The sequence below is a fragment of the Engraulis encrasicolus genome, chromosome 17 (assembly GCF_034702125.1).
Source record: "Engraulis encrasicolus isolate BLACKSEA-1 chromosome 17, IST_EnEncr_1.0, whole genome shotgun sequence".
NCBI lineage: Eukaryota > Metazoa > Chordata > Actinopteri > Clupeiformes > Engraulidae > Engraulis > Engraulis encrasicolus.
In genome coordinates, this window is record NC_085873.1 from 30,155,143 (window position 1) to 30,174,461 (window position 19,319).

Sequence of the window (19,319 nt, forward strand, 5' to 3'; positions counted from 1 at the left end):
TTCTTTTACATTACTTCTTGCCAGTAAATAATTTATTAACATCAACAAATTACACTGTAATCATGAAGTGCCAACTGAACTGAAGATAAAACATACAGCTGTAGTTTGTTTTATTATTTTTATTTATTAACAGTTTTTCTTACTGCTTGTTCAGGTTCCTGGAAGCTAAATGGCGTGGCTTGCTTGCTCATTTGACCACAAATGTCATCTTGTGCCTGTTTTTCAGCTCTCTCTAATGTCTGCCCTCTTTGCATGCATGGAAATGTACCAGTTTGTCTCATAATACTGTCATTGTCCTCCTAACACAAACACATTTTAGTCTTCTGTCTTTGATCTGTATCTGTGAATCAATATTGGTTTTAAAACAACAAGGGCCCTTATTCTCTGCTGTCTTTTTCACCATATTCAAATGGTACACCTTCATGTAGACTTTTGTGTATGTCTCCCAGTCTACCTTGGTGTGAGGCATGACTGATGCATCTGATTATCCTCAGAATTTGTCACAAATGCAGAATGTTTAGATGGCTACATGGGTGATGAAACTGATTTATGAAGTTTATTTGTCCTTGAGAGAACATGTTTGTGTGCCATACAATACAACACAGGAGATGAGACAACACAAGACTAGAGACAAAACACAACAAGATAGACAGCTTACAATTAGACAAGATGGAATAAACAGTACTCTTTTACATACGTAGGAAAAACATTATGTTTAAATGTGTCAGTCTTGGATGTCACTGCTACAAATTTAGACACTGCAAAGTTGGTGAGGCAGCCAAGGTTTACGTCAGTCAAAGAGCAGGTTCTGGCAAAGATCCCATAGACCAGAAGTTTTCATAGGGGGCAACATCGAGTAGCAATCAAATGCTACCAATTATAGCTGTAAGATCAGCCCATAATCAGACTATTGATTCCATTGACATAATGGTAGCATTATCTTTTTCATTGGTGCCTGCCCGATTTCTTAAGCAAAGGAACAGCCGTGAATAGGCAGGTTGGACAGATTGACTTAAAGAGGCAGTGGTGCACACTTCTGAACTGCAGATGCAGGACAGAAAAGTCAGACCAGTATGAGAATAAAGATGAATATCTGCACACTTGCTACTGTTTAGATTTTTTTTTATAACGCAAAAGTGAAGCAAGTGTGTGGTGGACATTCATTTTTTTTTCATAATGGTCAGACTGACTTGAAATTCAAATTCTTTTCACCTTCACAGCAGTGTGGTGGGACCACACTGAACACTAATGGAGAATCAATGAAACCATAGGTTTAAAAGGCAGGGAAAGCACAAAGTAGAAAACACTATTTTTATGAAGGTGTATCTTTTGAATGATTGTGAACTATAAGAAGACACTGGGAAATTTGGCCCTGTTGTTGCCCTGTAGTTGTCCCTAATTGAGATTTGATGTCTTTCTCCTGCCAGCTGACAGAGGAGAAATGGAGTTTCTACCACTCGTCGCGCTCGCACATCCACAGACCCTCCTGCGTGGCCGTGGAGGTGGAGAGGCTCAACTCACTCTTAATGGAGAAAAAGATCGGCAAATCTATTCTGGGCAAGGTAAACCGCTATTTAACCCATTTTAGCCTAAGCCCTTTTTGGGAAAAGGTGCCTTGTCCCTATTAAAACCTAAATATCTCAGCCTCCGAAGCACATAAAAACATGAAATGAGTTGCATAAGTTAGAACCTTCATTTTGCAATAGAATGTGTTCATTCAGCTCTAACATACCCACATTTTTAATAACACAGCTCAAATTTCAAGAACTTGAATGCAGCATATATGTCGCTCCAGGAAACAATGAGTTAAAAGGAAAAACTAGATGCCTTTGCTTTGGTTTTGTTCTGTGTCCCTTAACTAATTTGATCAATTAGCTTATTTATGTCCTCCTCTTGGAACCTCCTTTGGATAAAAGCAACTTAGTAAATGTACCAAGCTAAATATATTTTTTGTACATTTGTGATTTTGTAAAATGGGAAGAAAATGTAAAGATATTTTTTGGTCTTTTTCACTGTATTCATGATAGTACAGTGCAGATGGTGACTGTACTTATTAATGTTGAAAGCTTGCTTTGTTTCCTAAATCAATTGTTGACATCTTCATTCTAACTTCCGTTTCATTTCTACTATTCATCACTATCAAACAAACAGGTTTATTACCACAAGGCTATTCAACACCTTAATTTCCCCCTGGGGATCAGTGAAGTAACTACTCTTCTCTACTCTCTGCTCTTGACAGGTGCACCTGGCGATGGTGCATTACCACGAGGCGGGGCGCTTCTGCGAGAAGGACCAGGAGTGGGACCGCGACTCGGCCCTGTACCACCTGGAGCGGGCAGCTATGTGTGGGGAGCTGGAAGCCATCGTGGCCCTGGGCCAGTGCTACCTCCAGCTGCCCCATAACGTCCTCCCCGACATGGAACTGGAGGCATGTATCCACCTTATTACCACGCCAGAGAAAGTTAATGGTCTTTCCCATTGGCTCCTATTATACCTATTGTACCATTGTTCCTATTGCAGGTTAAACGCCATTTTAAGAACCATTTTAAGAACATCAATACAACAATTTGAATGTGAGATATGTCAAAATACCAAATTATTGCAAAAACAATATTTTCATGAAATATTCTTTTAAACACACATTTAGAACTTATACATTTCAAAGCAGAAGTTGGATAGAAATTCATCTACCTGAAGTTAAGACTACATTGATACTAAGGTGTATATCAAGGTCAGTGTCACATTGAATTTAGAATGACACATTCAGTTAAAGGTTGATTCAACTATGACCTTTGTGGATTGCTTCACAACTTAATGTTTTGATGCATTCAGTTGGATGATCGAATGTGTATTTGTCTGGCGGTCTTCACCTGAAGGTGAGTAGCAGCAAAAAAGGAAGGAAAAAGCAGAGGCACTCTGAGATTTGAGAAAAATATAAAAAAAGCCTTTAATTTAACATGGCAAATTCAGTTTAAAAGCACATGGGCCTACGCGTGAGTAGCAGCAGTTTGGGATTTAACGTGTACTTGTGTATGTGTTTGTGGTCTTCACAGGACACTGAGGGGCAACAGTTTGGGATCTAATGTGTTTGTTTGCGGTCTGCACAGGATACTCATGACTCACAGTTGGTCTATGTTTGTTTGTGGTCTTGGCAGGACTCTGAGGAGAACAGGGAGAAGGGCTTTGAGTACCTTCTTGACGCCGCCGAGGCTGGAGACAGACCCAGCATGATCCTGGTCGCCAGGGCTTTCGACAAAGGTCACAACCTTCCATCCGACAGGTGAGAAGGCAGTCAAAGATATTCAATAGGGCCACTTTGATCCGTTTGTGAGGGTGTACTTGGCTAGTAAGAGTAACATCTACAAACCATTTTGGCTGGTGACGAAAAAAAGTTAATTTAGAGCCCTGCAACCATAACATGGTGTGCTGTGCCTGTGCTCTGCTGTGCGCTTGTGGTTTGAGCAGGAAGCAGGACTGGCAGGAGGCCATCCACTGGTACGACACGGCGCTCAACATGACGGACTATGACGAGGGCGGCGAGTACGACGGTATGCAAGACGAGCCCCGCTACCTCCTGCTGGCCCGGGAGGCCGAGATGTACCAGGAAGGAGGCTTCGACCTGGACGCAGACCCACAGCGAGCCGGTGAGAACAGAACCCAATGTAGTGCCGTGCCATCAAAGATTCTAAATTTGGTAACCAAACAAAAGCATTCTAGACATTGCCACTGCAGCAAATACGGTCTCCTAAATCAGTGTTTCCCAACCAGGGGTACGTGTACCACTAGGGGTACGCTAGCACACCGCAGGGTGTACTTGGAAAATAAAACAATGACAAATATATGGAATATAGTGACATAAGCATAGGCAAAGTGATATAACATGAGATAGGGGGGTACACATGGTACAACAAAAGGCTTTAGGGGGTACACAAGACAAAAAAGGTTGGGAAACAATGTCCTAAATGGAGGCCACTTCTTTTTCCCATTTTCCCAATTTAACCCCTCCTAGTCTCCCAAAGGGGCATGGCATACACCTTAAATTACTTAAAAGTCTATTGGAACCTTAGAGTACCTTCGATCTTTACGTCATGACCTAGGTTACACTAGAGATTCTCTGGGTTATGTCTTTTAACCCTCTCTGGTTGCACCGATTGGGGGGAAGAGTAAGGTTGCACTTTGGCGCAGTCCTTTAAAGAATGCACTGTGGAACCTTGTATTTTTAAGGAATGCAGGGCACCAATGGAATCCACATAGTACCGTATTCCACTTGCCCAAAGAGCTGGTGACAACCTTACAGAGTGCCACCAGAAGAGAATGCAATGCCTTATTACCACCACTACATAAACAATGAGAACTGTACGTGCTGTGCCCTAGAACAGTGTTTCCCAACCTTTTTTGTCTTGCGTACCCCCTAATTCATGTTCTATATCGCTTTCTCTGTAGTGATGTGACTGCTCCATACATTTGTTACAATAATAACATTTTTCCAAGTACCCCCTGTGGTGTGCTCGCATACCCCTTGTGGTACACGTACCCCTGGTTGGGAAACACTGCCCTAGAATGAGGAGTACAGCCTGCGATCATAAATATTGCTGAGCCCAGCAAATACAATCATGTGGGCTCAGCCGTAGAAGGACATAGGTTATTTTTATTACCAAAACAATCAATCAAACGCATAGACCTTTCTGATTGGATTGGCCTGGCCCTGATTGACAAGTGGGTGGGCAAAAGCTCACTTACCCCAACCCCACCCGTGTGTATGCCTACGAGTGTCACAGGCTGCCTCAACCATTAAGGGTGTACTGAATGCATTTGAGATTATTTTTTTTTAAAGAATGGTTTGTACAATTCTTATACACTATGTTTTTATGAAGAATACAAAGAATAGTGTGTCATCCAATATTTCATTGACAGCAGCCTTGTAGTACACAATGTGTTGTGTGTACCATACAATTTATTAATTAAAACATGTTTAACATATTTACAAACTTAGCACGCACCCTTTCTTGTTTCGAGTCCTTTCCCGCTAATGCACCAGATAGTCTATTACAGGAGCACGGAGAAAATCCAGTTTTGTTTATGCTTCTATACTCAACCTTTGTAAGGCTAGGTTTGTTAAGTGTCTATTGTCGTTGACTCCTTGATGAGAACACATTTTGATGACGTTGTTGTCCCATCATGGTGTTTTTTTCTCCAGGGGACCTCTTCACAGAAGCAGCGGACGCAGCTATGGAGGCCATGAAGGGTCGCCTTGCCAACCAATACTACATGAAGGCTGAGGAGGCTTGGGCGTTAATGGAGGAATGAGAATAGACAAGCCCCTTCAGTTTCATGATGGGTCTTCGTTTAAAAACAAAAACAAATAACACAACCTCCTTGGCGGAGGTAACAAACAAAACAAAAAAAACATGTTTACAAGCAGTTAGTTTATCTGTGTGCTGGTTGCTTTCTCTACTGCTATGACTGGTGCTTTCTCTCTCTCTCTCTCTCTCTCTTGCTTTCCCTCTCTGTTTTGCTTTCCCTCTCTGTTTTTTTATTTGTATTTCTCTGTTTGTCTGTCTGTCTCTCTCTCAATTTATGTCTTTATCTCCCTTTGTACTCTTTCTCTATTGCCTTTTTCAGGCACCACTATTCCCCAACAACATACAGTTGTGTCTGGGAGTGCTGGTTGCCGAGGAGTTTTCAGGATCAAAATGTTTACTTGGACTTTCCCTAATTTTGTATAGTTGTATAGAATGCCTTGTGCTTGGAAGAACATGGAGGGTCTTGCCACGTCTGCATGAATGCCTGTATGATGTGAACGAGACTATTAAGATGCATGGAATGTGCTGTCTTTCTGCCAACAAGGGAATAAAGTCAATATTTTTAACTGTGTGTTTAAGGACAACATTTTTTTGTGGATGTCTCCTGTACAACGTTATTTTTAAATATGCTAAAATTAGACATGTAAAATAAGATGTGTTTTGATTGTTTAACAAAATGGCTGCAGTGTAGATCATGACCTTTTACAGCTGACACAAATATGCTACATACCGTACTGTAGTTTGGCACAGGTTACGATGGAATAAGTAAGAAGAGGTGGGAAAAGTTCAGAATAACTGTACTCAAGTAACAGTATATTTACTTCGCTTAAATCCTACTCAAGTAAAAGTAAAACTATCCCTAAAAATCTACTTAAGTGAAGTAAAAAAAAAAAAAGTATGTCACTTAAAATGTAATTTGTAGTACTTAGTTACTTTTAATTACTTTCCTCTTAAGAATTGACAATGGTTCTTTTTCTCGAATATCATCCTCCATGACCTCTATCTCTTGATTAGCCATCATCCAACACTGATCCAAGATAGGGGACAAGTAAAATACTGAGAATGCTGCGTGCAATCCTGTGTAATTTCTTAATTTTACTCAGTGGGCTACTCAGGGGTGCATTTGTGGAAAGCGTAGTTTCTAACTATGTTAGCTAGTTTGTTGGTTGCAATGCAATTTCCCATTGGCAACTACCGAAGTTGCTAACTGCTAACAACTACGCTTTCCAGAAATGCACCCCAGTGGTTCCAGTGTAATTGAGTGAAGTAGGCCTACTTGGATATTACATTACATTACATTATTACATTATATTGCATTTGGCAGACGCTTTATAACCAAAGCGACTTTCAAAAAAGGACATATTCAAGCCAACATCACAAGCAAATACAATGTGCACAGGAGATATACAGAACAATAAGTGCAGTTGCAGAGGGGTTAGTATTTATTTATTTATTTTTTTTTTTTTTTTTTTTATAATTAAAGAGTAAATAACGAGTACACACACACAAACTAACTAAACTAAACATCATGTCAGGAGTCTGCCCTGGGACAAGGCCAGTTCAAGCATTAGTCTAGTAGATATATAATGTATTCAAGTAAGCTTCCAAGTAAAATTACTCATTTTAAGAAGTACTTAAAAATGACAAAGTACACATCAATTACACTGCTTGAGTAAATGTAAGTTATCAGGGCTTGACATTAACTTTTTTCGCACCAGCCACTGTGGCTAGTAGTTTCCCTGAGTCACTAGCCATTCAGGTATTCCACAAGCCACACATTTTAAATCGTTTTTGTTTTCTTTATCATGATAGTGTACGTCTTACCTCAGAAGATGAGGTGCTAAAGCAAGATAAGTGTAAAGCTTTCTACAAGGAAGTATAGAAACTTTCGAGTTACTAGGCTTTTTCTTCAACTTAAATACAAGCAATTGATACACAAGGGGCAAACAACAGACTACAAGATACTATGATGCGTGTGTCATACCAAGGAATAAGCTGCCAGCCAAACTGGCTAGTGACACTGAAATTATTACTAGCCACAGCCAAGTTTTACCAGCATTTGGCCGGTTTGCAGGTGCCAGTGTCAAGCCCTGTAAGTTATGTAACTATTAGTTACTTTCCAGTCTGTGACATCACGAGAGGTTGACTCGTTTTAAGCAGGGCATTTCAATCAGTGCAAGGACACAAGTTTCAAATAAAGTATGATTTAATGTTATTTTGAGGACTTAACAAAAAGTGGTTTTCAAAGTTCAAAAGTTAAAAATAAGGATTCTTCTCAATAATCAAACATAAACAAAAGGCCCACGGCTCTTTAACAGTCACTCAATGGCAAGTTTTCCTCTTCAAAAAGTATCCTCTTGAAAGTCAACTGAAATCTTCAATCTTACTGTCATTGCAGGAAGCAGTAGCAGGTATAGCACTCCAATGATGAAAAGTCAACACAAAAGTCCAGGAAATAATATTCGCAAATAGTCTCTGAGGCTTTGAGGAATTTCAACAAGTTAGTCCTCCCAAGGACTCTCTTCTTGGGAGAGAATGTGCAAACATGAGCTCTCTCCAGTGTCACACACATACTGAGAGGTCCCAGCTCACAAAAAGCCTTCTAGCTCATTAGGCCCTCATCGGCCTCAGCTGTGTTGCAGCATGGTGTGTTGAGGGGTGAAGTTCCCAACTCCACCACCAGATGGAGCCAAAGCGGTTTGCGTATGGAGCCATTTACGTGGAATATATCGGCCCTCCAAGACGCAGCCTCTCGTGATGCCACAAATCCTCCCCCTCGGACTCGACGTCCTCGTCGGGCTAGAGGTCACGAAGAGGGCATCTCTCCGGGACAGAGCATCTGCGTTGCCATGACTCCTGCCAGCCCTGTGGACAACAGAAAAATTAAATGCTTGCAAGCTCAAAAACCATCTAGTTATCCTACTGTTTGTCTCCTTGTTCCTGGCCATCCACTGCAGAGGGGCATGGTCAGAGACCACCGTGAAGCGCCGGCCCAGGAGGTAATATCGTAGGGATTCCAGGGCCCAGGTGACGGCGAGACACTCCTTCTCGACTGTAGAATAATTTTTCTCTCTCGGAAGTAGTTTTCTGCTCAAGTATAGAACGGGATGTTCCTCACCTTCGTGTACTTGAGCAAGTACGGCCCCCAGACCCACCTCCGAAGCGTCGGTTTGCACAACAAACTCCTTCCCGAAGTCCGGTGCCACTAGAACTGGACTGGAACAGAGGGCCTGCTTCAGGAGGATGAAGGCGGTCTCTGCCGCAGCGTCCCACTTGACCATTCTGGAGTGTCGTTTGGTTGTCAGATCTGTCAGAGGTGCGGCAATAGAGGCAAAATTGGCAATGAAACGCCGGTAGTAGCCGGCCAGGCCCAGGAATGACCTCACCTGCTTCTTTGTGAGGGGACGCGGCCAGTCTCGTATGGCCTGCAGCTTCGCCTCCTGGGGCTTGACTAGCCCTCGTCCAACGGTGTACCCCAGGTAATTTGTCTCACTGTAGGCCAACCTGCATTTTTTGGGATTCGCCGTCAGGCCTGCATTTCTGAGGGAATCAAGCACAGCTTGGACACGAGGTAAGTGACTTTCCCAATCCGGGCTTTGAATGACAACATCATCTAAAAATGCAGCAGCATACCTTTTGTGGGGGCCGAGGACTCGATCCATTAAGCGCTGGAACGTAGCGGGCGCTCCATGTAGACCAAAGGGGAGCCGTGTGTATTGGTACAGACCTTCAGGTGTGGCAAATGCAGTCTTCTCCTTTGATGCTGGGGTAAGGGGCACCTGCCAGTAGCCTTTGGTGAGGTCCAGCGTGGTGAGGAAGCGAGCATGCCCTAAGGAGTCTACTAAGTCATCAACACGGGGCATGGGGTATGAATCAAACTGTGACACTTCATTTAACTTGCGATAATCATTGCAGAATCTTACCGACCCATCCGGCTTGGGAACCAGGACGATGGGGCTAGCCCATGGGCTTTTCGACTCTTCAATGACTCCCAATTCAAGCATACTCTTCACTTCCTGCTCGATAGCCACCTTGCGCGCTTCCGGCACGCGATAGGGACGCTGGGTTACCGTACGGCCGGGTACGGTCAGGATCTCATGTTGGACCACCTCTGTGTTTCCAGGGAGTGATGAGAAGACATCTCTGTTGCGATCCACCAGCTCCAGGGTCTCCTGCCGCTGATGTGGGGACAGGCCTGGCCCCACCAGAACCTCCTCTCTCGCGGGTGCTTTGGACTCTGTTGGGGGCAAACAGCAGAACAGCGCCTCCCTGGCGTGCCATTTCTTCAAGAGGTTAATGTGATAAATCTGTTCAGTTTTCCTTTTATCAGGCTGTCTCACCTTGTAGTTCACTTCTCCTATTCGTTCGATGACCTCGTAAGGTCCTTGCCAGGATGCCAGGAATTTACACTCGACAGTTGGCACCAGGACGAGCACTCTGTCCCCTGGCTTAAATTCTCTGGGCTGAGCCGGTCTGTTGTAGGAGGCCTGCTGTTGCCGCTGAGCCGTCTCCATGTGTTCACGAACGATTGGGTAGACGACCCTCATTCTCTCCTGCATGGCCCCGACGTGCTCGACAATGGTCCGCTGCTTGCAGGGTTGCTCTTCCCAAACCTCCTTGGCAATATCCAGTAGCCCCCTGGGTCTGTAAGACAGCAGAAGTTCAAAAGGCGAAAAGCCAGTAGAAGATTGAGGTACCTCTCTTATTGCGAACAGCAGGTATGGTAGCAGCTGGTCCCAGTTCCGGCCATCCTCTTCGATCGATTTCTTCAGCATTGACTTCAAGGTCTTGTTAAAACGCTCGACCAACCCGTCTGTCTGGGGGTGGTAAACGGATGTTCGCAACTGTTTTATCTTCAACAGGGCACACAATTCCTTCATAACCCTAGACATGAAGGGGCTACCTTGGTCTGTCAATATTTCTTTTGGGATGCCCAGACTGGTGGACAGGAGGAACAGCTCTTTAGCAATCTGTCTAGAGGTAGCCTTCCTCAGGGGGATAGCCTCAGGATAACGGGTAGCGTAGTCGAGGATGACTAGTATGTACTGATGGCCCCTGGAGCTTTTTGGCAAAGGGCCAACTATATCCAGTCCAATCCTCTGAAAAGGGGTTTCAATGATTGGCAAGGGGATGAGCGGGTTACGGTAAGTGGGCTTGGGTGCCCTCTTCTGGCAGTCTGGGCAACTACGGCAGAAATTCTCTATTTCTTTGTGCACTCCAGGCCAGAAGAAGCGCTGCAAGATTCTTTCCGTTGTCTTCTCTACACCTAAGTGGGCCCCTAGTAAATGGGTGTGCGCAAGATTGAGTACAGTTGCCCGGTGGGGCTGTGGTACAAGGAGTTGCTCCAGTATTTCATTCTTTTCCTTCACAACCTGATACAGTAGGCCCCGTATTACAGCAAAATGGGGGTATGTGGGGCTTGCTCTATCCCCTACTATTCTGCCCTCTAGCACTTGAACATTTTTTAAGGCATTTACAAGTGTGGGATCCTGCAACTGTGCAGCTCCATACTGGCCTGTGAGATGGGGGAGGTCCTCGATGACCTGGGCGTCTCCCTCATTGGAACTTGGAGAGATTCCTCCAGCCATATTCTCCTCTTCAGTATCCGGGCCGGACTCTGTGTCGGCCTGGGTACCCGCCATTCCTGTGAGTGCAAAAGCAGGGATGAGTGGTTGCAAGGTTTGCACATGTGTGGCTTTTGGATGAGTCTTACCTCTCCGGCTGCGGGGCGCTCTGGCTGGCACTTGCTGTGTCTCCCTAAACAGCTGGTGGAAGGCTGGGCAGTCTCGCCCAATCAGAACAGGAACAGGGAGAGAGTCGACCACTCCTGCCCTTGTGTTAAGAGTCCCCCTGGTGGTGGTTAGTTTGAGCTCAGTGGTGGGGTAATCTTTGGTGTCTCCATGCACACATGAAATCGGTAGAACTTTATCAGTGGACAGACACGATGGATCCACTAGGTCCTTGTGTACCAAGGTGACCCGACTTCCGGAGTCCAACAATGCCTCTACATCCTGGCAATTTACAGTTACAGGGCAGGTGGGGGGTCGATCTGGGGGCCCATCTGTGACCCCGATGAGCGATGCGAATAGCTGGGTGGATGGTGAACTGGAGGACCCTGCAGTTGGCATGGGCTCGTCGAGCTGTTTATCACACTGCCAAGACATGTGTCCTATCTCACCACACCGGTAGCATTGTCGGGTGTCATTATCACGAGCCATTCTAACTGGACCAGGCTGGCTTTTGGCCCTCAATGGAGCATAGCTGGGTGTTGCTGTAGTTGGGCTGGTTACCTTGGTGTTTTTGGAGTGGCCTCCCCCGGTCAGCTGAGGGGTGGTGGTCCTATAGGGTCTCTCTTGGAAGTGCGAAGCATTTCTGTGGTGGCTTGGTACTTGCCTCAATGGTGAGGTCAACAGTGGTTAGGGCCTGTTGACTAACGAAGCGCTTCGCCTCATACGGTAGGGCTCTGAGGTAATGATCCACAACAATGGTTTCCACTACGTCAGCGGCGGTGTTTTTGTCAGGTTCAAGCCATTTCCTGGCAATTCTTGACAGTTCATGCATCTGTGTACGCGGAGCTTGGTCCGCGTGGAAGGTCCAGCTTTGGAAGCGCTGGGCCATACCGTACTTGGTGAGCCCATGTCTGCTGAGGATTTCCGTCTTCAGCGCGTCGTAGTCGGTTAACTTGTCAGGGGGTAGGTCTCGGACAGCGTTTAGTGATTCCCCCGTTAAGAAGGGGGCTAGCAGTCCAACCCACTGGACCTTGGGCCATCCTTCCCTCGTGGCCGTGGCTTCAAAGGCGTGTAAGTACGCCTCAACATTGTCTGTGGACCCCATTTTGGAGATAAAGTTACTAGCCTTTATTGGGCCTACACTATGAGCAGCCATCTTCTTCTGTAGCTGCAGCTCCTCAGCTTTCAACTGGTTAGCTTTTCTCTGTTCCTCTAGGAGCGCTGCACTAGCCTGTGCTTGGGCTTGTTGGCCTGCCAGAAGGGCCTTCAAAAATTCCTCCATCTTGTTGCGTGGGGCGACTAGGGTCAATTGGGAGAATTGAGCAATCAAGTTTTCGGTGTCCTCCTCATACATGCACTATTTGTTTGAAATGCCCGCGTCCTCCACCATATGTGACATCACGAGAGGTTGACTCGTTTTAAGCAGGGCATTTCAATCAGTGCAAGGACACAAGTTTCAAATAAAGTATGATTTAATGTTATTTTGAGGACTTAACAAAAAGTTGTTTTCAAAGTTCAAAAGTTCAAATAAGGTTTCTTCTCAATAATCAAACATAAACAAAGGCCCACGGCTCTTTAACAGTCACTCAATGGCAAGTTTTCCTCTTCAAAAAGTATCCTCTTGAAAGTCAACTGAAATCTTCAATCTTACTGTCATTCCAGGAAGCAGTAGCAGGTATAGCACTCCAATGATGAAAAGTCAACACAAAAGTCCAGGAAATAATATTCGCAAATAGTCTCTGAGGCTTTGAGGAATTTCAACAAGTTAGTCCTCCCAAGGACTCTCTTCTTGGGAGAGAATGTGCAAACATGAGCTCTCTCCAGTGTCACACACATACTGAGAGGTCCCAGCTCACAAAAAGCCTTCTAGCTCATTAGGCCCTCATCGGCCTCAGCTGTGTTGCAGCATGGTGTGTTGAGGGGTGAAGTTCCCAACTCCACCACCAGATGGAGCCAGAGCGGTTTGCGTATGGAGCCATTTACGTGGAATATATCGGCCCTCCAAGACGCAGCCTCTCGTGATGCCACAAATCCTAGAAGTAACTCAATATACTATGGTCCCACGGCCGCCTCCATTGAACACTGATGGCATTTCAGAAAAGAATGAAGAGGATGATGCACCCTCATAAATGACTAGTAGAGTAGGCTACATTTAAGTTAAAATCATGTAATGTGTTTCCCATCATTCCAGTAAAATGACAATAGGTTTGGGTAAATGTGTTTGAATTAGACATATTTCACTTCAGAGGATATGGTGCAATCTCTTCATACAATGCGCGCTGAAATATCTTTGCATTTAGAACATGGATGGGGAACCAATGTCCCGAGGGCCATTTACGGCCTATGAGGCCGTCCTATCCGGCTCGATATAATTTTAATGTTATGCAGTTTCAAATGAAATATGACATTTTGAAAAGCAATGTTAGAAATTTAATTTGCCATATAATTAAGTTATACAGAATTTTCAGAGGACCTAGTGAAGTTAGGGTCTGTTGTAGAGGTGGCCACCTTGCCTAAAGTACAGGGGGAAATCCTGGTTTGTGTTCATAGTACGGGCCTTGGAGGACTTTGATGGCCCTTGAAGCAATTTGAAGTGGTCCTTCGAATGAAAAAGGTTCCCCACCCCTGCAGTAGGCCATAGAGCAGGGGTCAGGAACCTATGGCTCTAGAGCCACATCTGGCTCTTTTGGGAACTGTCTATGGCTCTTACTTACCTAGGGTTTCCAACCATCCCAAGAAATAAAGAATAGTCCTTTATTTATAAATAAAAGTACGGGTTCCATATTGAGTTGAAACGGGACACGGGAGGTTAAAATGTGTTAAAATGCAGGAAATTACATCAAAGAAATACACACTTTTTAGGGAGAGGACTCCCAGACCTTCGCCATGATGAGGTTGACGGTTGACAATCCTATATTTACCTGTTATCAATAAAAGTAATAACTTTACAGTACACTATAAAATTGTTGGGCTTAATTGAAATACATGCTATTCGTTGTATTCAGTTTTTTAAAATGGTATGGCTCTCATGAAAAATTCTTGTAAAAAAATTGCCGTTCATGGCTCTCTCCACCAAAAAGGTTCCTGACCCCTGCCATAGAGCAACAAGCATATGGAAAACTCTTGCGTTGTTGCAGTATCACAGCTGCAGTATTTTAACTGCAAAGAACCTCTATGGCAGAGGTGAGCAAACTCAGGCCCGGGGGCTGCATGCGGCCCTCAGAGCCATTTCATCTGGCCCTTGTCATCACAGCCTAGACATAACTTGTACATTTTAAGTAGGCCTACCATACTCACACCTAACATTCTTCAGCGAGGGGTCTTGCAGGAGTGAGATTATCAATCATCAATTATTAAATATCACAACGTGCATGAGTGGTATATTATCAACCAAACACGTTGCAATATTGTTTGCTCATCAGAGAACATCATCCCATATGTTTTAGTTTTATGACTCATATATTTCGCTCCGTACCGCAACAGGGTAGCGTGGCCGAGCGGTCTAAGGCGCTGGATTAAGGCTCCAGTCTCTTCGGGGGCGTGGGTTCGAATCCCACCGCTGCCAAATACATTTTGTCATGAAAATGTTTCACAGCACAATTTCATAGCACAATCTCTCCGCTCGGACCTAAAAAAATATTAATATTCGAAATAGTGTGTATATCTGGCGTTGGCGTTGCAGCCGTGTCTGCTCCGTTTGACATGTTAGTAGCCTAGTCAGCACACGGTTTCAATTGAACATTGTGTTACCACCAAGTTGGAGATGTTTGTGCGGACCTGTGGCGCCTCCCCGCGTTTGCAACATGCAAGAACGTGTATTGTTGCATAGAATTATGGGAAATAGAACAGCGGCGGCTCCTCCCCACGTGTCTGTGCACAGTGGAATCAGCATCATGGCAGCAGTGAACCCTGATTTCTTACTCTGACATATTCCACACAGTCACTCTTGTGTTTTGTTGAAGCGGTGAACTGTAACCAGAGTAAAGAAGCCAGAGAAAAGTTGAAAGTCTGATTCGTAAGTAAGACTGGTTTGATCATGTCCAAACGTAGTCATTTAGTAGCGAGGCCTTGGGGGAAAATAGTTTGGCACCTATGTAGCTAACTAGCTACCCTATCATGTGTAAAGTTACCTGTGCTGTTAGGTGAGCTTTGTGTAAATAAGGGTCATTAATGAAGAGGAATGGTTATTCATCAGACAGCCAATTGTTACCTAGAGAATACCTCAGGAAGCATTACTGTTGCTTATTTGCACGAAATGTTGAACCATCCATGATTACGGGAGTTTGATAGTTTTCTGATTTCACTTGCAGAGGACTGTTTTCTAAAATTAGCCAGGTCTTCTGTTTTGACATGTTATCTCGTCAGCTATTTGAGGATAACTGATGTAACGGGTCGAGTAACTAGGTCAAACGATGTCGTACATATGTGGTCAGTTACAATGTTGATTTACATGAAATGACACGTCCTTGCATCATTTCACAAATCAATTACTGATGCTAACACAGTTAGCATATGTTAGCAATGACTACCGCAGCTAGCTCGGTCTGTCATTCATTCCAAAATCAACTTCTGTTTAATCGCTTTGATACTCAAAGTTATTCCATCAGAAAGCTTTCGTTTGAATGCAGTTCCCATCACCCCGAGGTTTTACAGATTATTCTTCAGCCAGTGTCTGGCAGGACACCGGTTGTAGCCATACATGCTTGAACTTAGTATCTTCAAGTAGAACTAGATGGACTAATGTTGTTAGCTTATCTAATGAAATCGTCTGAAAACCCAGGCAGACATCTACGATACTGGCACGATTGAAGACTCAACTATGTAATGTGAACAACATGGTCATGGGACATTTGTCAGTCTTAAGGGCTTACTTGTGAAAGGTGATGTCAATAGCTACTTGAAAAAAAATCATGGCACGCAGTAAGGGCATGCATCATACTTCACACATTAGCGACGACGGGAGTGTATCACGTTATCCAAAACCTGGACAATGGATGACAAATCTTCAGCCTCGAGACGGTGTCAGTTTTAAAACGAGGAATGTTAGCATTCTGTAGGTATTTATTCGTAAAGTGAGTGCCTCAGCACTTCTCTAATCCTGTGTGTTGGACTTCAGGGGTCTGTTGCAGAGGTACCTCCCTGTCCTCTCATCATGGCCAGCGGGGATGACGACGACCCCATCATACAAGAGGTTTGATTGCACCCTCCGCTTTCTAACTTTCGAGCCCATAACCTCCTATAAAAGATAGTACTTCCTGTCCTCAAATCCTAGCACAACCACATCTTTAGGTGGTTTATGTGATGTAAACAGGGCTCTAACTTAACACCAGTCAACCGGCCAAATGCTGGTGAAATTTCAGTTTGGCAGGTAGGCAAGACCAACCTACTAACCACTTTGACACATTAGTTAGTGTATGGTTGGCTAGTGAGATTAACATCCACGTGCCATTTTGGCTGGTGGTGAAAATTTAATTTCGAGCCCTGGACATAAACTTGCCTCAGAGTCAAAATGTTCTTTATTGCCATCAATTGTAATTTGCAACTATTGAAGATTGAAACTGTGTTTCACAAGGCACCAAATGTGCATTCTACATGGGACTGATGAGCAGGATTGAATAGGCTTATTTTTCTTTTCTTGACTGTGTTCTGTAGTTTGATGTATACCTGGCCAAGAGTCTTGCGGAGAAGCTGTACCTTTTTCAGGTAAAATCTTAGCACGCGATACAAACAATACACAACACATCTTTCACTATTTGAATGCATTTATGGTTGTTCCCCTGCATATCACTCCCTGTACCTCTTACAGTATCCCGTGCGACCCTCGACTATGACATACAACGATGCAACTCATTTGTCTGCCAAAATTAAGCCGAAGCAACAGAAGGTAGGACAACAGTCTAAAGTTGTAATGTAGTAAATAAAATGACAACTAAAATGAAAAAAATGTAAACGCAACCTGATGATCTGAAAAGCTTAAGCTTATCCGTATGGTTTGGGAAGGGGTTAAACGAGCACTCCACTCTATCATTGAACATAACAGACAGTTTTAAAGTCAGAGCTCTGATTGCTGTGTAGTCACAGTGGCAGTTCATGCACACACCCTTTGTGTCTTTATTAATGTCAACTGCCAAAATTAAGCTTAAAGGGACACTGTGCGGGAAATGGTCAAAAAAGGTACTGCAACTATGCTGCTCATTGAAACTGGGCTGCCTATTGCCAAATTTGATCTTTACATGAAAGTTTACTAAGTATTAATCAAATATTTTCTAGTAAGCTCCAAGTACAGTCATTTTTGCAGCTAAAAATGGCTATTTTTGGTAATCCAAAATGGCGGTCCATGGAGAAGATCCCCCTTTTCATGTATGAAAATTGCAATTTTTCTAGTCATAATGAATACTTAGAATTTGATGGTGGTGGTCAGTATTCATGAAAAAGGTAACATTAGTGAATGGGCAGCATGAATTCTGGAAATAAATAACTAAAAATCTCACACAGTGTCCCTTTAAGGAACAGAAGGTATGTGCAGTATTTGTAGAAAAGCATGCACAGGCAGAAATAAAATCACAGCTAGATTGACTGATCTGTTTGATTGATTTTGACTTTTTGTGTGTAGGTGGAGCTTGAGGTGGCCATGGATACAATGAGCCCAAACTATTGCCGCAGTAAAGGGGAACAGATTGCCCTCAACGTTGATGGCACTACATGTGACGAGTCCAATCTGTATTCTGTGTGAGTGTTGCTTGCTTCCTTCAATTTCTGGCTCCGTACCAAAGCTATGGACTGTGCATTTTCGCTATTTATTGTTGGTAGTAGTATTGTGCTGCTGAGAGTTCTGCTGTCAGTCACTTATATTAGTGTTTCCCAACCGGTTTTTGTCTTGTGTACCCCCTAAATATTTTAGTCCTACCACGAATGCCCTGTTACATTTTCATAGTGTTTCTCAACAGGGGTTTACAGCCCCCAGGGGGTCGTTGGGTAGACTAAAGGGGTCGTTCAGATGGATACAGCTAAGAGGGGGTGGTGCTTAGTTGCCTTTGGGAGGCATTAGTCCATTTTAATTTGTAATACTAAGGGGGACGTTGCAAGGCTTATGCTGAGGTCCAGGGGGCGTTAATTTAAAAAAAATGTTGAGAATTACTGTTTATCCCAATGTGACCATGTTCCATGCATTTGTTATAATTTGTCCATGTACCCCCTGTAGTGTGCTTGCTACCCCTAGTGGTACACACACCCCTGGTAGGTACCGGTAATCAAGCCTCGCGTTGTAGGGGGATGGGGGGGATGTCATCCCCCCTACAATGAAAATGGTCTAAAATCATCCCCCTTAATGAAAATGGTCAAAAATCACCCCCTTCTAAAACAGGCATCCCTTCTTCACATATTGTACTAAAATTGCACTTTTATCAACTACATTTTCAACATTTTCTCGGGGGAGAAACCCTCTTACCCCCAATTATCAGAACTCGTCTCTGTCCATCCCCCCTGCTTGGATTTTACAACTCGACCACTGCCGGTAATCACTGACTTACAGTGAGTCCAATATGTATTTGATCCCTTGCTGATTTTGCCGGTTTGCCCACTAATAAAGACATGATCAGTTCATAAATTTATGATAATATGTATTCAAACATGGAGAGACAGAATATCAAAAAGAAATTCCAGAAAATAACTTAAAATAATATATTTTAATTTATTTGTATTTACTACAGGCAAATAAGTATTTGACCCCTCTCGCTAAAGAAGAAAAAGTGCTTTGTGGCAAAGCCTTAGTTGTCTAGCACTGAGGTCAGATGCTTCTTTTAGTTGATGACAATGGTTGTGCATATAGTAGAACATATTTTTGCCCATTTTCCTTTGCAGATTATCTCTAAAACATTAATAGTTTGTGGCTGTAGCTTGGCAAATGGGAGGTTCAGTTCTCTCCATAGAATTACTATAGGGTTAATATTTGGAGACTGTCTAGGCCATTTCACGACTTTAATATGCTTCTTATTGAGTCACTCCTTCATTGCTTTGACTGTATGTTGTGTATTATTGTCATGTTGGGAGATCCAAAAATGGCCCACCCTTCAGTGTAGTGGTGGAGGGAAGGACGTTTGCACTCAGGATTGCACATTACATGTCTCCCTCCATCCATTCGTTGACTATGTGAAGTTGTCCTGTGCCTTGGCCAGACAAACACCCTCAAACCATAATGATACCACTTTCATGCATGATGGTGAGGAGGGTGTTCTTGGGATCATAGACAGCAGTACTCTTTCTCAAAACACATTGAATTGTGTTAATG

At 43.7% G+C, this 19,319-nt stretch overlaps 2 protein-coding genes and 1 non-coding gene across 4 annotated transcripts in view; all 3 read left to right on the forward strand.

Annotated features, from left to right (window-relative positions):
• eef2k (eukaryotic elongation factor 2 kinase) overlaps positions 1-5,869 on the forward strand; it is a 32,164-nt gene extending 26,295 nt beyond the window's left edge. Inside the window, exons 15-19 of the mRNA XM_063220610.1 lie at positions 1,428-1,562; positions 2,240-2,428; positions 3,156-3,280; positions 3,466-3,644; positions 5,198-5,869. Of these exons, the coding sequence (XP_063076680.1) occupies positions 1,428-1,562; positions 2,240-2,428; positions 3,156-3,280; positions 3,466-3,644; positions 5,198-5,307 (738 nt within the window). The 3' untranslated portion in view covers positions 5,308-5,869. The remainder of the gene's footprint in view (positions 1-1,427; positions 1,563-2,239; positions 2,429-3,155; positions 3,281-3,465; positions 3,645-5,197) is intronic.
• Positions 5,870-14,515: 8,646 nt separating this feature from the next.
• On the forward strand, positions 14,516-14,597 carry trnal-aag (transfer RNA leucine (anticodon AAG)). The gene has a single exon. It is a non-coding gene; the product is annotated as a tRNA-Leu (tRNA).
• A 301-nt stretch (positions 14,598-14,898) lies between these two features.
• Positions 14,899-19,319, forward strand: part of polr3e (polymerase (RNA) III (DNA directed) polypeptide E) — a 34,024-nt gene continuing 29,603 nt past the window's right edge. Inside the window, exons 1-5 of one of the 2 annotated variants that reach the window (XM_063220612.1) lie at positions 14,899-15,051; positions 16,149-16,223; positions 16,685-16,735; positions 16,839-16,916; positions 17,646-17,761. In XM_063220612.1, the coding sequence (XP_063076682.1) occupies positions 16,185-16,223; positions 16,685-16,735; positions 16,839-16,916; positions 17,646-17,761 (284 nt within the window). In that variant the 5' untranslated portion in view covers positions 14,899-15,051; positions 16,149-16,184. The remainder of the gene's footprint in view (positions 15,052-16,148; positions 16,224-16,684; positions 16,736-16,838; positions 16,917-17,645; positions 17,762-19,319) is intronic. The other variant, XM_063220611.1, reaches the window with a different exon arrangement.